At 43.1% G+C, this 20,063-nt stretch overlaps 1 protein-coding gene across 1 annotated transcript in view; it reads right to left on the bottom strand.

The window, feature by feature from the left end:
- Positions 1-6,592, bottom strand: part of EMB3113 (Ribosomal protein S5 family protein) — a 40,393-nt gene extending 33,801 nt beyond the window's left edge. The window contains exon 1 of the mRNA XM_086793848.1: positions 5,906-6,592. Coding sequence (XP_086649974.1) covers positions 5,906-6,486 — 581 coding nt within the window. The 5' untranslated portion in view covers positions 6,487-6,592. The remainder of the gene's footprint in view (positions 1-5,905) is intronic.
- Positions 6,593-20,063: the final 13,471 nt, after the last annotated feature.

The raw sequence follows: 20,063 nt of genomic DNA, 5'->3' as shown, positions 1-20,063 counted from the left end.
GGCTAAGCAAGAAACAGACCACAGTGGCCACTTCATCTTGTGAGGCAGAGTACAGAGCAGCCTACACTACTACTGTTGAGTGTGTTTGGCTGCGTCGTCTTATGACTGATATGGATATTTCAGTGGAGGAGCCTACACCTATCTATACTGATAGTCAGAGTGCCATTGCTGTGGCCAAGAATCCTGTGTTTCATGCTCGCACGAAACACATTGAGATTCACTATCATTTTGTTCGGGAGAGACTCCAGGCAGGAGATATCAGTCTGATCTACTGTCCTACAGATCAGAATGTGGCAGACATCTTCACCAAGGCATTACCACGTCCGAAATTTGAAGCATTCCGCAATGCTTTGAATTTGTTTCCTTTTGGTGGATGATGTACAGTGATCACATATCACTCCAGGGGGGTTTGTTGGGTTTTATGCTGTGTATGCACCCAGAGGAGTGCTAGTGATCATCAGTAGGTTACTGGGGCACTTTTTACTTCAGTTAGTGGAGGTTTTTTCCCCCAGTTTAGTTCATTTTCACTTATATGCAGTTTATAAGTGTTTTGGTCCACCCAGCACATTTATGGCCGGTCATGTGAACACTTATCCTTTAGGGGTCACTATCATGTGGCTTGTACTTCACTATTTTATTATTGAAGTGTACTGCAGTCGTGTTCACTCCTTCACCTTGGTTTCCACGCCTGTTTTCTTTCTGTAAACCCTAACCCTAACCCTGTTAAGTCTTCAAAAAGGCCTCTTTAAATGCTGTTGGCTGGTTCTGAAATGCTGTCGGCTGGTGCTAAAGATGATGATGTTCCTTATGCTTATGTGATACTACTGATGCTATGTAGTATGCTCTACATGCTGAGAATGCTTTGCTTAATAATTATGAGTGCCTAGAATGCCATGTCACCTGTACACCAACTGGGTGTGCACGTGACAGATCTTCTTCCACTCCACTTGAGTAATTGTGTAGCCCATTTGGTCATGGCCAGCCATCTACCTCAAGAACAGTAGATGAGAGCTCGAGCCCACATGTTGATATTACACTCTCTCATGCATGTTGTATTATTCAGCACATGCTTCTCCTCATGAAAAATGTAGCTACTACTCTTGCCATGCTGCAACTATGCAAGTGTGTGCTTTAGCCATTTGGACCCCCCCTCTTTAGTCTTGAGTCTTTGTTATTTGATGCTATCAGTAGACCAGGCCTATTGAAGCTGTACCGATCAAGAACCAGTTGCATCTGCTGTGATGCCACTAAAATTAACGCTATGCCGAGGATAGGTAATTTTTATTTCATTCTAGTAATGCAACTTGGAGGTATTTTAGAAACGCAATTAAGAATTCATACGTTGTCTATTCTTGTACCTGTAATGTTGGTCTTTTCACATTTTTGCTATTTCTAAATGATATTATAACATGGCGTTCGATTTGTCGTTTCCTACCCATTCCAGTTTTCAGCCATTCTATGTTCCAAGGAATGGTCATTCTTCCCGTTTCATGTGACTATGGTCCCAACTACACCCATTTAAGGGCCCCAACCACAGGCAGCACATTTTCTTGTATTATGAGATTAAGTGCATGATGGAAAACTGTGTGACAAACCTATGTAGACTGAGCATTGGCTGAGTTCCAAGCTAGATGACAACATAGTCTATGCTCACCCCGACTGTGGTGGCACTTGGGTGGGTTGCCTTGGCAGGCGTGAATTCTGGACACCGGCTGGCTGCTGTTTGCTGCTTGAGATGCTTGAGTTTTGCAAATTTGAGAGATGAGGACTGTTGGAGACCCACTGATCCTATGGATTTTGGGAGCTCCCATGTGCAAGTCAACCAGCCTTACACTCCACAACTAAGGAAAATTGGGGTAAAATAGTCAAAAAATGGAGAATAATCAGTGTGCTACCCTCATGGTCTGTACTGTTACATGCAACCACTTATGGAGCCCTATTTGGTATGTGGAGAACTTCAAAAATGAAATTATGCAAGAGAGAGAGAAAGAAAGAAAGTTCTATTAACGTCTACAAAAGACCAAAGAGTTTATGTGACAAAAGGTGTCACAATGTGTCCACAACAAGACTGAATCATGGAAAAAACATGAAAAAAATAAAACTAGAGCTGGAAGAAAAAACAGCCACGTAAGTGCCACGGGTACAATGCTACAATGGTACAATGTGAGAGAGAAAGAAAGAAAGAAAGTTATATTAAATGTCTTCCAAAGACCATAAGGTCTATAAGACATAAGGAATTACAAAGATTGTGTTACAAAAACTGGTAAACAGACAAAAAAGAGCCCAAAAACCAAACTGGTAAACAGACACAAAAGAGCCCTCAAAAGACTATATGCGAGAGAGAAAGAAAGAAAGAAAGAAAGATTTGATTAACGTCTTCCAAAAGACCGAACTCGGCCTATGAGACAAATCGGAGTACATGTATGGGGTATATTCTGTCATCCCAACAAAATGAAAAAGTACTGAATAAAAAAGCTGAATCTGGGTGTGCAGGGGATGGAGCTCTATTACTAGGAGAATGCAAAGCTATATGCATGGAGTATACAATCATGATATGCAACCTAGCTAGCTCCATCCTGTACCATACTGGGGGTATAAAATGGTATACATCAGTGAAGGGGGTGTCCACAGCTCCCTGAAGAACATGCCTGGGTGTGCTCTGAAGCGAGCCAGTCGCTCCGCACCCTCTCTGTGAAACTGAGCTCTGATCTCTGTCATCTCTCTCTGGTATAGGCGTGGTGTCCGAAAGCCAGGTGTCCTCTGTCTCCTGCGGGCTCTAAGTGTCTCTGCTCTCTGGAGAGTAATTCCCTGCCGTGTAGGGGCTGGGAGGGAGAGAGAGAGAGAGAGAGAGAGAGAGAGAGAATTACATAGTATTGGGTCCCAATAACCCTCAAAATGGCCCCCACCCATTGGTGTATTTGCTTGTATTGTTGTATAAGCAAATGGACTGACCTGTAGGCCTGAAATACTGACCATATGACTTGCAGAGGGCGGGTGTCTTGGGCTGAATGCTGGCCCTTGAAGTTGCCTCTTCTGATGTGCTGCATTTTGCTTCTAAAGGCTGCCTTGCCTGCGTTTTTGCTTCTACGCAGATTTGGGATTGTTGTTGACCTCTTTCTGGCTCGCATTTAGGGCTGAGGGTTACCTCGGGCAGTGGTATCAACTCCTGTGGGTGCAAGATTATGAGATCACTGTGCTAGAGCTCAGAACCCTTAAATTTTGGCCCCCCTGGGGGGACGGGTGGGGGAGGGGGGGGGGGGACAACTGCTGTATACAGAGTCTGACTGCCTGCTAGGCTGGTCATGGTGGATGAAAACCCTTCTTTTCGCCCTTTCCCATAGGAGCCTGGCCCTTTGGGCCATGGGCCCCTGCCTATGGGCACCCAAAATATGTGGTCAATGGCCTGCCTAAGGTTCCAAACATGGATTTATCCCTGTACCCCAAATGGTTTGTGTTGCTAGTACCATTTGCATGGGTTTGCACACACAAGGACGACACACTTGACTCTTGACATGATGACGGGCACCTGACCCACCCGACCAGTGGCCTAATAAGTGCCCGGGATGACACGACACATTACATCATACAAGAGGGTTACAATGGTGTGCAGGATGGGTATGACAACCATGTGCGGGACCTGCACGACTCTGAAACGGTACACTCACGACTTGTCCCTCCCTGGACAAGGGCTCACAAAATGCCTGTTGAGTTGGTGTAGTATGTCCACGGCCTCCATTTATAGGATGGACATGACAACTACCACTAGTTACATCAAGCTTGGGAGCTGCCCAAACATGCTAGATGTGCATTACCAGCCTGGAGCTTGCCCATTCAGCTTGCAAAACGTCCTGTGGGTCCTAGACTTGTTCACACCTACGTCTAGAACCCAACTCTTGGCCTAATAAGCTACCTGAACACTTGTACACAAGGGTTAATCCCAGTTTTTCTATCAGCACCCCGCCCTCTCCTCCTTGTTGTCCTCTGCGCCCCCCCCCCCCCCCCCCCCCCCCCCCCCCCCCGCGAGCCTTCGCCACTCCCTCTCCCCTCCCGCTGCCCCTCAGTCCCCCTTCCCCTCAGCGCTCTCCTCTTCACCTCTCACCCCCCCCTCGCTCAGCCTTCGCCACTCCCTCTCCCCTCCCACTGCCCCTCAGCCCCCCTTCCCCTCAGCGCTATCCTCTTCACCTCTCGCACCCCCCCCCCCAGGGTTTCCCTCTGGTTTCCGGGTTTATCCTTTCCCCCCCGTTCCGCCTCGCAGTGGCAGTGGCAGTCTCTTTGTTCTCGGGTTTTTCTTTTTTGGCAAAGCCTCGGCCCCTTCTGGTCTTCACTCTTCAGGAGGACTCCAAGAAGGCAGCCGCTCCGTCATCCCCAACCGAGGCCGCCCTTGCTTGTTTATCTTTCTCGGTGGCATCATTAGAGGCATCCGCACTGGTATGCAAGATTGTCTCGGTAGCCGCCTAGTGTGCAGACAACTCAGAGATCTTCTGCAAGCTAGCCTCGTTGGTGGGCCTGCAAAGATCATAGACATTCATCCTCTGGCGCGTGGTTACTACCAAGTAGAGTTCGACTTGCCAACGGCATCAAGTTGAGTTCTGCAGCTAAGCCCTGTTGCATTGCGTACGGCCAAGGCCTTCTTTGTGCAGTGGCAGCACAACTTCAACCCTGCATCCAACCCACTAGCTGGCGTGTCCGGCTTTCCAATGACAGTCTACTTCCCAGGCCTCAAGAAGGAATACCTTCCTCTTCTCCCGATGATCGCAGGAGCCATTGGGAGAGTGATGGAACCCCCCCTGCCACTTCGTCCCTCGCACGGGCGGCCGGGATTCCATCCCTTCGCATTTGTATTGCCTTGCCAGAGACACTGCCTCATGTTATATCCATTCCATGCCTTCAGGGAGACCCCATCATTCAACGAGTGGAGTACTCAGGCCTTCCTGGCTAGTGTTTCATTTGCAAGCAAATGGGTCACCTCGCCAAAGCTTGCCCTCAACACCAATCCAGGAGACCGCCTCCGGTGGGATCCCCGTTCAGATCTTCACCAAGGGGTAGAGTGAGAGGCAGGCTCTCAGGCCGCCGAGCACCAGGACCTGACCGCGAATGACTCAACTGCCGGAGTGTGGCACACCGTTGGCCTGCGCAAGGGCCGTCAACCGACTACCAGAGCTGAGTGCAGCCGCTCTGCTCGCAAGGCTGATAGAGTCCAAGAGGATTCGGTTTTATCAGAGAGCCGTTTCAAGCATTTATCACAGCACCCACCAATCAACGATGGGCCCCCTCCATTCACTGCGAGGGTTCCTCTGGCTCCCTCGGTTTGGTGGCCGCCGATACCTCGCCAAGACAACTCCTCCGGTTCTCAGTTTCTAGTGACGCCAACTAGCCCCACTGAACCCCCGGCGAACCCCTCCCTTCACCTTCCCTCTCCAATGGATCACTCCCATCTCACTCTTCTCTGCCTGCCCCCCCCCCTCCTCCTCATCCCCCATCCTCGCCTCCAACTCTTCCCGTAGCAGCCCCCCCTGCCCCACCCTCTTCCTTAGAGCCCGCTCTCCCCCCTCCCTCCCCCACTCCAGCACACTCCCACAGCCCTCCTGCAGCGCCCATCCCGCAATGAAGCACATTAAGTTAACACAACACATTGTGAGAGCATGATAAATCATCTATCTAAAGGCGCATAGTTAGGATATGATTGATCGTGTATTGAGAAGCACATTTTGATCATGTATTAAGGAGCAAATTGTGAGGGCATCATCAATTATGTATCAAGAAGCACATACTGTATCATCAAACATGTATCAAAGAAGCACATTGTGAGGCCATTGGTAGATCATGTATGGAGCAGCCATGGTATATGCAAGAGAGCAGAGGATACATGGTTACACATGCAAGATATCGGAGGAGACATGCCTACCTGTGAGGGAAGGTCTTGTGCTTAGTCATGGGGACAGAGACGAGGTGTCTGCGGGCATCTGCAGCCGACTTCTGCACAGCAGTGATGACCTCTTTGGCTTTACCGACCCCGACCCCAACCTTGCCCTGCCTGTCTCCAACCACGACGATAGCTCTGAAGGACAGCTGCTTGCCCCCCTTTACGACCTTCGTTACCCTCCTTATCTGCACCACTTTCTCCTCCATGTTGTCTCTGACATTCCTCTCTCTGGCCCCCCTTCTGGCCTTCTCGCCAAAACCCTCGCCCCCGCTGGGCGTCTTCTTGCCGGACAGCTTTGAAAATGCAGGCCCGTAGAATGCCTCGTAGGCCCTTCTGATCTCCTCGGGGGACTCTTCTTCTTCTGTGAGAAAGGCGCTGGAGGCGACGGGCGTGCAGAGGAAGGGCTTGTTGATGGCCGGTTTTGCAGGCAAGGCCAAGAAGCGGCTGGGCAGAGCGCCGAATAGAGAGGACTTCGGCAACGCCAGCGAAGAAGATGATGTGGAAGCTGAGGAGAGGGTGAGGGAGGAGAGAGCCAAGGTCGCAGAGGAGAAAGAGGCCGCCATAGCCACAAAGCTTCTTGTTGCTGCTCCCTCTGGATAGACCTCCCGGCTTCCACTTGGTAAACAAGGAATTGGTCTTTCACACTGTCTTCAAGTACAATTGGGTTCTAAGCCTCAAAATTTGATTGAAGAGAGGTGTTGAGAGATTCAGCCCATTATGGAATGTGGAGGAGAGAGACAACTAGCCAAAAACTGTAGAAGCTTTTTTTAATGCAAGGAGTTTTTGTATTATTAGTATCAATAAGATACAGCACCCAAGGGTTACATCTTCAGTTTACTTAGCTTCTTACCAAGAAGTTTAGAAGTGACTAATCTTATCTTACTACCATTATCTGTGGCTAGCTTGCAAGCTTCTAAAAGGAGCTCTTTCACAAATGGTCTTAAGCTAGAAATGATCCTACCAGGGCCTTGATGGGCTCTTGCATTCCTGTTTTCCCATATGGCATTCAGGACATAGCATATACATTGCTGGGTTCATCCTTCCTTTACACCCAAGAAGTGCTTGCTTCTAATTTAGGTTGTCCACAACTCCACACTCATATAGCATTTGCTTGACCTTTGACCAAAGAGGGTGGACCTCCTTGCACTCCCACAATGCATGCTTGAGAGTTTCCTTTTAGCATTTGCATAGTGGACACCATGGAATGCCATCCTTCCATTTACTTGTGACTTCTCTAACTGGCAGTTTCAGGTGAAGAATTCTCCATAATAACAGGTCCAGTCTGCTTGAACCTGTGGATTTCCATGTAGCCTTGGTTCTCTTCCTGCAATATTGTGCTGTCAGCTTGCATCCTGCCTTGTCCCATTTCTCTACCAAAGATTCTATCCATTTGTCAGTGTGCTTTACTCTTCTAATCTTCTTGTCAAGCCTCACTTTGTTGATCTCCCACTCTTTTATTGTTTGCTCAGTTGTGCAAAAGGAAGCTGTGGGCCAGTTGTCCTTGATGTTACTCATTATGTGCAGCATATGTAACTGCTCCCTGCTACATAAAAGGTTCCACTTGTCAGGCTGGATTGACCATTGTTGTGCTTGCTTATCCCATATGTCTTTGAATCTGGCAATACCCTTAGCCTCTATCTTCTTAGCCAATTTGCTGCTCAACCATAAAGCTGGTTTATCATCCTTCATGGCAGCTTTGCTTAGCCATGCGCTTTGCTCAAGGGAGGAGTCCGCCATGTTCCCTCCCCTCCAGTCAGCTTGTGCTACAATTTCCTTCCAGAGCTAGAAACCAAATGTTGCAACATAAGAGAGATTGAAGCTTGCACACATGTTGTAGAGAGAAATCCATACCAGTTATGGAATGCAGAAGAGAGAGAGAGAGAGAGAGAGAGAGCCATCCAAAAACTATAGACAATAGATAGAGAGATAAAAGCTTGCACATTGTAGTATATAACAAAGAGGCAAGCTGGCCACACACAAGATAGATTGAAGTGTAGGCATCTTTAGCATACCGAGACACAAATTATAAGCGGGCCACAAGAGAAAGAGACTAAGAAATCAATCTCTTGTACTTTTCTCTAAGAGGCCTTGCGAAGTTGCTAGCTTCCAGAAAGCAATCCATGTAGACGTACACGTGTGTCTGTGTGTGTGGTTTCACAAAAAAAATGTGTGTGTGTGTGTGCGTGTGTGTGGTGTGTGTGAGAGAGAGAGAGAGAGAGCTGAAGAAGAACACTCCACACGAAGAGGGACAAACGGATTTAAAAAAAAACTCAATCCTAATGCAAGAGAGACGTTTCCCTACACCTTGTGAAGACAAGAGCAACTTTACATTAAAACATGCAACCGGATTTCATATCAACAAAAAGGAAACTAATATTTTCATGTAGCACAATGTCTTGCCAAGAAAAAAAACTACTATTTTAAATTAATGATGTGTAAACCATGTAATCTCAATAAAACAACCTTTACAAGCATTAAGAACTTCCTCATATTAATGACACACAAAAAATTACCTTATTCATTCCACTTTATTCAACTATTAATAATCTATTGTTTGAAAGGTAATCACTCAAACATGTGGTGTATTCCTCCGTGCCCCCCTTACTAGAGTTGCACTTGCTAACCTCATATAAATAGAACACAAAAAAGCCATGCCCGCCCACCCCCCCTCTCTCCCTTGTGGCCTCAAAAACTGGTATGGTGTGCTATCACTCTACAAGTCATTTGTGCTAGTGTCACTATCATCGAGCCCCCTACACAGCACCAACCTCTAATACGCCTCTTGCAACATGGATTTGGTCTTAGCTAATTTCTTTTAATGCAATTCATCGAGCATGTAGCCTCAATTATATTATCGTGGTACCAACTTTGACTATTGGTTCTCCCCCCCTTCTTGTCTCTCCTAGTGCTTCTTTGTAGGAAAACGTTGAGGCAGTGCAACCAAACTTGTTAACCCAGATATTCACTACATTAATCTAGATACCTTCAAGGTATAGCATTTATAGGACTCACATTGTATGATGAAGCAAAGATGCCAACATTCATAGGACTCACATTGTATGATGAAGCAAAGATGCCAACATACATACACATGGAACATCGCTTGGTGGTTATTCATTTTAGTTCTCTATGAGATGTAATACATGCATGTAATGAGTTGAATAATAATACATTACAAGTCTTATCCACCAACACTTCTCGCGATCCTACTACCTTCTTTTTATGTGATTACTTTACCTAGCAATTACCTAGGATGTTGTGGTTTTAATATGGGTTTTAGTATGAATCCAGCAAAATAGCCTATTGTTTAAGGATTAATCAAGTCTAAGGATTTCTGTATGTGTCAAAGGCCAGGTAGGGATCCGGATGAGGATCCTCCTATTTATGAATGGATTCAAGTACAAAAAGGAGGAGTGCAAAATAAAAAACTATTATGCCATTTGTGCTACTAATACAAATTCTATAAAGGCATGCTACTACAATACAAAAACGAATGAGAAACCCAAAGCAATGAAAACAGCAAAGCAAGCAATTCTAACCAAGTGGGAGCATTGGTGAAGACATTCTAGATTTTAGTGCTATTATTGCAAGGGCATCATCAGACACTAAAAGATGGAGTGTCCTTTTTTATAATTGCAGCAGCACTAACAAGAATTATAAAATGCGATGCCTTAGTGGAAGGGCAAGAGTAGGACAAGTTCTCATCAGTGTGAACATGGTGTCCTTTTTTATGGGCATAGTGGCACCAACATGAATTATAGAATATGATGCCTCTAGTGGAAGGAAAAATGGTGGCTATTGCGCTATAATCCAAGATGAGGAGAAAGAAAAATCCTCAGGGGTTAGTAATCACTTGATCAATGGTTCCAATTAGCTTTTTTACCTTGGGAGAAATCATCCCAAAGGAAGGGAAAGAGAAAGCTTGTTAGTTGGGGGAAGTAGAAAGAGGAATTAAAACCAGGAGGGTGTAGACATAATAGGGTGAAATCCATAAGATTGTGGAAGTCCGAGAGAGACAAGAAGAAGTTGTTACTATCGATGAAGGAAATTGGAGAAGAAGAACACCTTTGATTTGGTAGACACCGAAGTAAGGAAGAAAACCCCAAACATAGTGGTAGAAACTGAAGCATTAGTGGGCATGACAGTGCCAAAAGATGATGCTAGAAAATTAGAAACAAGAGGAATCCTCCATGAAATTTGGAAAGAAGTATCTTAATATGGTATGTGGGAAGCTTAGATCATTTGCTATGCCTGGTTCCACATTATCAGATGTAGTTGATTCTCTCAAAATTGGTAGATTTAGAGAAGTATCTCAGTTTGAAATGTGGGAAGACTTAGATCATTTGCTATGCCTGGTTCCAAATTATCGGATGTGATTCATCCAAAAGTTTGTAGATTTAGAGAAGATTTCAGAAGTCAACCCCCATATGATGCTTGCAAAAGTAACAATTCAATTATGGGGAAGAACCATCGAAGGAGTGGTATTGGTGGATATAGGCATTTCAAGAGTGAATATTCTCTCTATAAGGAAATGGGAATGACAGAGCTAGAGCGGGGCCCATTTTCAATCAAGATAGTAGACCAAATGAGGGTGAAGCTTCTTAGCTTAGTCCAAGGCTTAGATATAGAAATAGCATAATATGACTTCCCACCAACATTTTTGTCGTGCTAAAGATGGAAGAAATTTATGGGTTCTATCATAGTGCCTATCATAGTGTTATTGGGATGGCCATGGCTACGATAGGCCAAGAGTAAGCACAACTGGGCTGTGAATTAGATTACCATAAAAAACAAGAAGAAGAAAGTGTTACAATGACATCAAGAGAATTGTTACAGTAAACAATCCGACCAATCTATGCAGGAAGATTTAACTAGTTGGAGGGAGTGAATGTGGACGAGAAAGAGGAGATCCTGAAGGGAAATTTGGATCTTGTGTTCTATTTGAGATTGTTATTGATTGCATACTATCTCAGTACACACCCTCTGTCTTTTTAAGTGATGAAAGTAGGTGGGCCAAAGGATATCAAGGCTTTGGTCACACAACAAAAGAAGCTCACGATAAGACATACAATAAGCTAGATGAGTAAAGGAAGATGATTTAGAGGATATGAATCTTGGAGATGAACAAGATCTGAAGACAGAGTATAGTACCAAGCTGTTGGATCCAAAGTTTGAATAGCTAGCTCCATGATTGTTAGAATTTTATGTGGATGTGTTTTTTTTGAGTTACAAAGATATGTAAGAAGCAGATCCCCAATTTTATCAACATCACATCAACTTGAAGGAGGATTTGGTTCCTACCAAGGAGTAGTGCTATTGGATGAATCCCAATGTAAAGCACATGAAAGAGGAAATTAATAAATTGTTGAAAGTAGGATTCATCTATTCCAATAGATAAAGTTAGGTGGTTATCACCCATGATCATTTGGAAGAAAAATGGAAAGCTGTGAGTGTGTGGATTATTGGATACTATATGCAGCAATCAAGACTAACCCATTCCCACTGCCTTTAATAGATTCTTTGCTAGATGTTATAGCAAATCATGAAATGTATTATTTCCTAGATGGCTTTAGTTGACACAACAAAGTGCTGATGGCTTTGGAAGACTAGGAGAAGACCGCATTTGTAATGGAATGGGAAGCCTTTACTTCCAATGGGAATTTTGGTCTAAAGAATGCTCTAGTGACTTTTCAAAGAATGAAATTAGAAGACTTTTTTATGAGTTCCTGACCTTTCTGAATGATTTCAATGTTTTTAGTAAACAAGTGGGGCATTTGTTTTATTATCTCTATGCTTGGAGAAGTGTTAATCGACTAGACTGCTTCTCACTATACTAGATTGCTTCTTGCTATACTAAGCTTAAATCCAGTGAAGTGGGCATTACATTAACTATTTATATTCTATTGGGCCATGCGGTGTCTGTAGTCGAGATTGCAATGGAATTTAGGAAGGTGGAAGTTATTAAAGCATTAAAGGCACCATGGAACCTTAAAGAGATGGGTTTATTCCTTAACTAAATCTCATGGCACAATCATTTCCTGCAATTTTTAGCAAATGTGGCATATCCATTGTACTTGCTTATTGTCCTTGCTCATAGTGAAGAAAGCATTATACAATTGGTTCGAGAGCTGTGATTTTTTTTTTCATTACATTCACCTCGTGTTAGCCCTGGTATCGATCATGCAACCTTTGAATTGTTCCAAACCTTTCCATGTGTTCGTGTTTGATGCATCCAATTTGGCTATTGGAAGTCTGCTTTTGTAGGAATACGGTTTCGACTAGTGTAGCAAGATACTGTCAAGCATGCAGGGCACAATTCCTCCACCACAAAGTGTGAGGCCATGGGCATGATTTACTCTATCTTTTGAGAGATAAAATTTGATATCATGTTGATATCAGGCTTTACATTTCTTGGTAAACAAACCAATTTTGATGGGCAAGTTAGCTTGATGGATGATGCTTTTGTAGGAATTTGATTTCTACAAAATAGCTTGATGGATGCTACTTTTGTAGGAATTTGATTTCTAGATCAAGCATACACTAGAAGTAACCAACATGCACTCAACGAAGCAAAAAGTCGAGATAAGTGTGTACCTCACCAAAGTGTCAGTCATCATCGAATGCCAAAACATGACAAGGGCATAAGAGTCTAGAGTCGAGTTGTGAAAGGCCATAATGAACCTAAGTGTAAATCCTAGGCACACCACATCATGTCCTTTACATCATTTTTAAAATCATGTTACTTGTGTTGCAGGGCAAGCATAAATGTTGAGTCAAGTCACTTATGCAGGATGTGATAGGCATAAGGGTTAAGTCCAAGTCTAAGTTGAAGGAGTGGAGGAGATTTGCCCCATTGTTCATAGAAAACTTTTAAGCAAAACCTTGAATTTAAGCACCTCAAAAGTACATTTTTTGGATAGGGGGCACTAACGAGAGGATGGAAGGGAAACCTTTCTCTAGTTGGCCTAGAGTACGGGCCTAGAGTACGACCCATCACTTGAGAACTCCCGGCTATATTCTTTCTCGCACCACATAATTATTACCATAGTCTTATAAGAGCATCTTAGGGTGTCTCCTCTCATGACATTTGCATCAAGCATGCTTTAATTATCTTTACCCGTGCACTTGCATAATAGCACATCACACATGCATAAACAATGTAACTAAAGCAAAAAAAGAAAATAAGTAAGCAAAAAAAGAAAATAAGTACAGCAATGTTTTGGATCGCCAATATGTAATCCTGTTCGTTGATCCGAATCCACATCAATGAACCCAAATTTTAGATTGTCATCAGTTTTGGATTGCCAATCCCAACAAGTCTCATATCATTACCATTTTTGGATTGATCTTCTTTTTAGATCGTCACTTTTTAGATCACCACTTTTTGGATCGTCGATCCCAAAATTACCATTTCAGATCGTCCAATATTTTGATCGCCGAGGTGTGGATCGTTACATAGTCAGATCATCAATTCAACCCACTTACCAAATCAGTTATCCGATTGAGATTTTTATACCAACGAGAGAGCAGGTTTTGGGGTTCATTTCCTTGATGATCTAAACTTGAACTAAATTTGCATGCTTACAGATTTCCTCCATAACATCCAAATCACCCTTTGCTTATGCAATCGTGTTCTCAATGATTAGCATCATACCAAACAATTTCCTGATCTGCATTTGCATCTAGATTTCTTTAAAGGTATTTAATCTTGCCCATCAATTATAAATGGAATTTTGGCATAGCTCCCACGATTAGCATGTTGGAAGAATGTGCCATACATGCCTAGGTCTTTGCAGGTCACACATGCTTAAAGGCATCCCACAAAATTGGCACGTGGTCAGCCCCACATCCAAAACTCCACCAAAAATTGTGTAGAAGGCCTCTAGGTTTGACATTTGAGAATCAATGACGAATTTCATTGCCTTGCCTTGCAGTGATTATATGTTGGAATTGCTCATAGATGCACTAGACATTGCATAGCAGGGTTGCAACCAAGCTAAATCTAAGAGAAGACTGGAAGGCCATGTCTATAGAGTAAGCAACATAGCTAGGTCTTGCAAGATAGGAAAATCCAAGGCTTGAGTGACTGTACTAGATTACCACTAACAAGGTTGGCTACTTCTGCACATAGAAGAGTAGGAGTAGGTGGGGGGCTACATGCTCAAGTTTCATGTCAAAGATGACCACATGGACAAACACTATTATACAATGGTCCCATCTATGGAGTGGCACCATCTATCCTTCTTGGATGATGTAGAAGTTAGTCGACTGCTGTAGAAAGTGGGCCTCTTAGAGTTGGCCATGCTTAGGTGAGGCATAATACCTCTGAGAGGTAGAGAGAGTAGCCATGTTTGGATAGGCCATGATTACGAATCCTAATTGGATAGATGTGCAGCTCTAACACTTGATTAAGCCCGAAAAGGTAATATACACTTCTCTTTTTATAAGCCTAACATATTCATAGAAGTGGACTCCGAGGTGCTGCTAAAGCTCTGCAGAGCTTACACAGAGTCAGATGATGAAGTTGCAACTCAAAATTTTGTAAAGCATGTTTACATGGAGATTGAGAAGCTCTTGACACTAGGAGGCCAATACGTCAATGCAGGACTACTTCTTACAAGCATAATTTATTCTGGCATCGAAGCTATCCCATAGTTCCCAAAGCCCACGAAAAAGCCAGCATCAACTCAAACTCCTAAGAAGCCTAATAGAAAAGAGGCCTCCACCCCCTCGACCAAAGTATAAAAAACCAAAAATGAAACAACTATGTTTCGGATCAGCGATTTGGAATCCTAATCATTGATTCAAAACCACACCAATGATCCCAAATTTCGGATCATCATCCTTTCTAAAAGTCTCATATCGTTACCATTTTTTGATCCCCATTCTCCTTTTTCAGATCGTCGCTTTTTGGATTTTCGATCCCAAAATTATCAGATTGTCCAATTTTTTGGATCGCCCAAATGCAGATCGTTGCATAGTTGATTGCTAACCCGCCCCACTTGCCATATCAAGATCTGACTGAGATTTTTATAAAAACAAGAAAGCAAGTTTTAAGGTTCATTTCCTCAATGATCTGAACTTGAGCATGCATGTATCTAGATTTCTTATGCAACGATGCCCTTAACGATCAGCCATCGTACCTTGCAACAAATCACGCTGATCTGCATCTATATCCAGATCGATTCAAAGGTATTTGATCTTGCCCACTAATTGCAAATGGAATTTTGGCATAGCTCCCACAATTACGCATCCCACAAGATTGACACATGGTCAATCTTCTGGTCAAACCCACAATCAAAACTCTGTTAAAAATTATGGAGAAGGCTTGCAAACTTGACATTTCATAATCAATGATTGCCAATTACATTTCCTTGTAGTGATTATATGCTGGAATTGCTCATGCGTACACTAGACACTGCGTAGCAGGGTTGCAGCCACCATAAGCTCAAAGAAGATAAAGAAGCCATGTCTGCAAGCAGCATAGTCAGGTCCTACAAGATATGCAAATCCAAGGCTCTAGTGACCACGGAGCTAGTATCCCCTTACATATATTATACCACATTGCCACTAAGACAAGGTGGAGTACTTTCACACATAGAAGAGTTAGAGTAGGTGGGGTGTTGCATTCTCATGTCAAAGATGACCACATGGATAAACACTATTATGCAATGGTCCCATCTACAGAGTGTCGACACTTAAGCTCGACAAGGCAATATGCACTTCTCTCTCACACATAAGTGGACTCTAGGGTGCTAGTAAAGCTCTACAAAGCTTACAGAGAGTTAGATGCTAAAGCTACAATTCAAGATTTTGCAGAGCTTGTTTACAATGAGATTGATAAGCTCTTGACACTTGGGTGCCAATACCTCAGTGCTAGACTACTTCTTATAAGCATAATCTATTTTGGCCTTGAAGCCATCACACAGCTGCCAGAGCCCACCATGGAAAGGCTAGTCAAATATGAGGCATCAACGCAAACTCCTAAGAAGACTAACAAAAAAAAGGCAGACTTACCAAGTCCCCTCCCCACCTCGACCAAAGAAATCAAGAGTGGACGAGACCCCACGCAAACCACAACACAAAGGCCCATTGGAGCCACGAGCCAAAAGCAAAAGTTGGTGCTTAGGGGGATAGACATAGTCATGGTTTTCGAATCCAACATTAACTTAGACAGAACACTCTCTCAGCAAAACTAGTGCACAAGAAGGGAAGAGCAAGGAGAAAGAATAAGTTGTATATAGCTAGCCAATAATAGCTAGCACAAGAAATAGACCATTGCCATAGAGAAATATGCCACTACCATAGCGAAGGAATTCCCATAAGGCCATAGTGCCCATGCCTACAGGTTGGGACCATTGTCTCGAGTTACACATTTGGTGGGATCATTATTCCCAAATACTAAGCACATAACCGGGATGCATGTGCCATTAAGTGGGTTATGAAAGCCGTATTTACCCCAAGGATAATCGGACATCTAGGTAGGGTGTATCGAATTGATCCGACATTATGCTACATAGCTATCCCCAGATGCATGTAATACAAGCCCAAACGGTTGTAGAGAATGCCCATCAACAATTGCCAATTCTACAAGAAAAATTCAAGCACATAAATATGAGCTTATAGGCTCAAGGGATGCCTTGACAGTAGGGAGTCTGATGTGACTCCAACTTATGGTGGCTGAGCTCGATAGGCTCTTATCCCAACTCTCAACAAACCAGTCCCTACTTTACAAAAAGAATGGGATGTAGCCCTCAATGATTTTGCTGAGCAGGAACAAATAGAGGTTGAAAGACTTATAGTTGTCGACCAAGAGCAGGAACAAAGAGGGGTTGAAAGACTTATAGTTGTCGACCAAGATACCAATACCTTGCAAGCAACATAGCTCAAAATAAAGGCTGCAATAATTAAAGTTGCAAAGTAAGAGGGCTCAAGAGCCAACTAGCCCACTCTGCACAGTCAATAGGGGGGCTAGCTTCCCACTCTAATAGTCAACGAGGGGCCAACGCTGAGAAGGAGCAGATCTTGGAAGTGGCTACAAACTTGCCAACAACTTTGGTGCAACACCACCATAACCTAGCTTAGTACCTCCATTTGGCACTCCAGGAAGTATCACTAATGTTTATCTATCAAGGATCTACCTTGGACTAGTCTCTCACTTTACACTTGTTTACTGAGCTATGCTAAAAAGTACCCATTATAAAGTGCATACCATTGGTGATGATCTACAAAGGAGATATCTACTTAAGCAACTAAAATACATTTATATTCAAAAGGTGCATTCAATTGTACTGAATTATAAGGTTTGTTGCTTGGCTACTGATAACCCATGTGTAGGTAGCATATAGTGCTGAATGTCGAGCCATTTAAAGAGCCTACTGCCTTGGGAAATAACCCATGTGCAGATGTAGACACAAAGCATATAGTGTTGAATGCCAAGGCATTTCTAGAGCCTATTTCTCACATTCGTAGAGCCTTTTCCTTGGGCAGTAAGATCATGGACCATGCTAAACAAATAGCAGAGAAGGCCATGCACTTATGTGGGCTACTTATAGAGAGCAATGTAGGCTGGTCCCTTGGTTGCTACAACATACAACCTAATCAACATAGTTGTTAACACACATATAAGCTCCGATTTATAGGATGAAGGCAAGTGAGGTAGGCAAGAAGGAAAAAAAAACTTCGAGGTTGAAAAAGCACCAATAGGGGGTCAAAAAAGGGCTCCTACTAGAAGACAGCACTAGGGGCATCTCAGCTAGGGTCCTTGACCCCTCGTCTCGCCTAGCCGGCTGAGGCAGTCGCACTCTAGCTTAGCCTAGGGTTGGCAGTCTATCATGGGCTCTGCCACACCACTATGGGTGGGTAGGTGGAGGAGGTCGAGGTGAAGCAGTGTTGGTGCGAATCGTCAAACCAACAATTGCATGGCGTGAGTCATTCAGAGGAGAAGGTGTGCAACAATTCGTTCAAAGCAGCAAATTGCTCTGGTACTAATTGAAGGTCTCAGAGAAGGTTATGGTGGGTGGTAGATCACCATGGTCAATATGACGAGCAGAGGGAGAGAGGACTATAGAGAAAGAAGGAGAGAGAAAGAGCCAAAGCTAGAGAGAGATGATTTCACGACTCAAATACTAATTTGATTGATGATTTAAAATGAAGTACAAGCCCTTGTTATATGGCCTTTCTCACACCAAACCATTTGACCCTTGTTTAATGTATGCTTATCCACCCTCCTAGGAGGTGATTAATTCACAGACTCACACATACACACTACAAGCCTTTTAAGGGACTGTTCACACACTGTTACACACATATAGGCTCTGATTTATCCCAACATGTATACATACATACATCCATACATCCATCCATCCATACATATATATATATATATACATATATACATATATATATGTATGGTGTGTGTGTGTGTGTGTTAATATATGTTAGTGTACATACATACATACATACATACATACATACATACATACATACATACATACATACATACATATATATATATATATATATATATATATATATATATATATATATATATATATATACATACATATATATTGTTGAGATGTCAAGCTCAACACGAGCTGACAATTATGATATGCCTGGGTGATCGTTTTCACTACTTACATCACTGGTGTGTTTGGTAAGATGTTGATAGGATGGATCTTTGCCAGTGATTCTACAGCTGGACTATACCATCTGCTAGTCCACCACCACTGAGTTATGGCATACTTATCTTGCTAGCTCGCTCACTTAGCTCACTATGGGCTGCATGTACATAGTAATTTACTTATGTTGTATTTTTCTTATCTCTTTTGTAGACCTTTTTTTGTTGAGAAGAAGAAGAACAAATTTTCAGTCTCTTATCTTACGTGTTCTCTTCTAGGGTTTGTGTGTGTGTGTGTGTGTGTGTGCTTGTAAATTAGAGCTTAGTTCATGCCAAGGAGCTGAGCGGAAAGTTGGAGAAGCACAGAAAGCCGTACGAGAGTAAGAGCTTCAACTACTCTTCCCCCCTTTTGTGTTAGCTACTACACCCTTGTTGGAGCTCCTCAAGAGGCACCATGATGACGAACACCAATTGAGGAGATATTTTTGTAGGAGTGTTGTAAGGCAACTGTGTGGTCTTTTCGATAGAATTTTTGATGCCAAAATCGTGTTTTGGGCACATCTTGACCTTTGTTTTTGAGTTTATAGGTGTTTACGTGCATTGGTAAATTCTGATATTCTACAGAACTTTATTTTTGGAACTGCAAGAAGGGAATTTGGTTGTGCAGACACTGTGTGTACTACAAAGAGGTCTTACATGTGTTATTGGGTGTATGTATGCAAATGGAGGTCACTGGTTGTGACAGTTTGGGTGAAGACCAGTCTTCACAAAACAAAGGTAGTTTGGAGCAATAGGCCTTCTACACAAGTGCAAGTAGAGGACGAGGTAGAAATTGAGGCCGTAGCCAAGTTGGTGGCCAAACAAGTAATCAAAATTATGGTCCAGCAACAATAATCCCATGAAGCATTCTTTTATTGATGGAGAGTCTAGTGGCTCAGAACATAGTTTGATGATGAGCTTGGGATTCCAGCTATTAGAACACTTGGTGCAAGGAAGGAAAGAGAAGTTACAAAAACACAAGGTATTGATCATGGACAATGCAAGTCAGGGAGATTTAGAAAACCTATTTGATAGGTTGACATATGATGGTTATGTGGCTCATCGTTATGCATATATGGCTAAAGTTGTGCAAGATGTTGAACCCACATGTCTTGAAGAAGCTGTTTAGGAATGTAGATTGGGAGAAAGCCATGGATGAAGAAATGGGTACATAGGATGCAAATGAGACTTGGGACTTGGTGCCATTGCCTGAGGACAAGAAGGCTATTAGACTTAAGTGGGTGTACAAAATAAAGCACAATTCAGACGGAAGTATGAGCAGGTATAAAGCAAGATTGGTTGCCAAAGGTTATGCTCAATCTTGTGGCATCATTGATTATATGAGGCGACATTCATAGCTGCGTTGCCAAGATGGCAGCCATGAGAGCTGCTATTGTGGCTGCATTAAAAGGATGGGTTTTCCATTAAATGGATGTTAACAATGTGTTTTTATATGGTGATTTTCTAGAAGAAGTGTAT

Source organism: Cibotium barometz, chromosome 60 (genome assembly GCF_041138505.1).
Source record: "Cibotium barometz isolate CiBa-2024 chromosome 60, ASM4113850v1, whole genome shotgun sequence".
NCBI lineage: Eukaryota > Viridiplantae > Streptophyta > Polypodiopsida > Cyatheales > Cibotiaceae > Cibotium > Cibotium barometz.
Note: the sequence above shows the minus strand (reverse complement) of the source record. Positions and strands in the feature narration are given on the sequence as shown.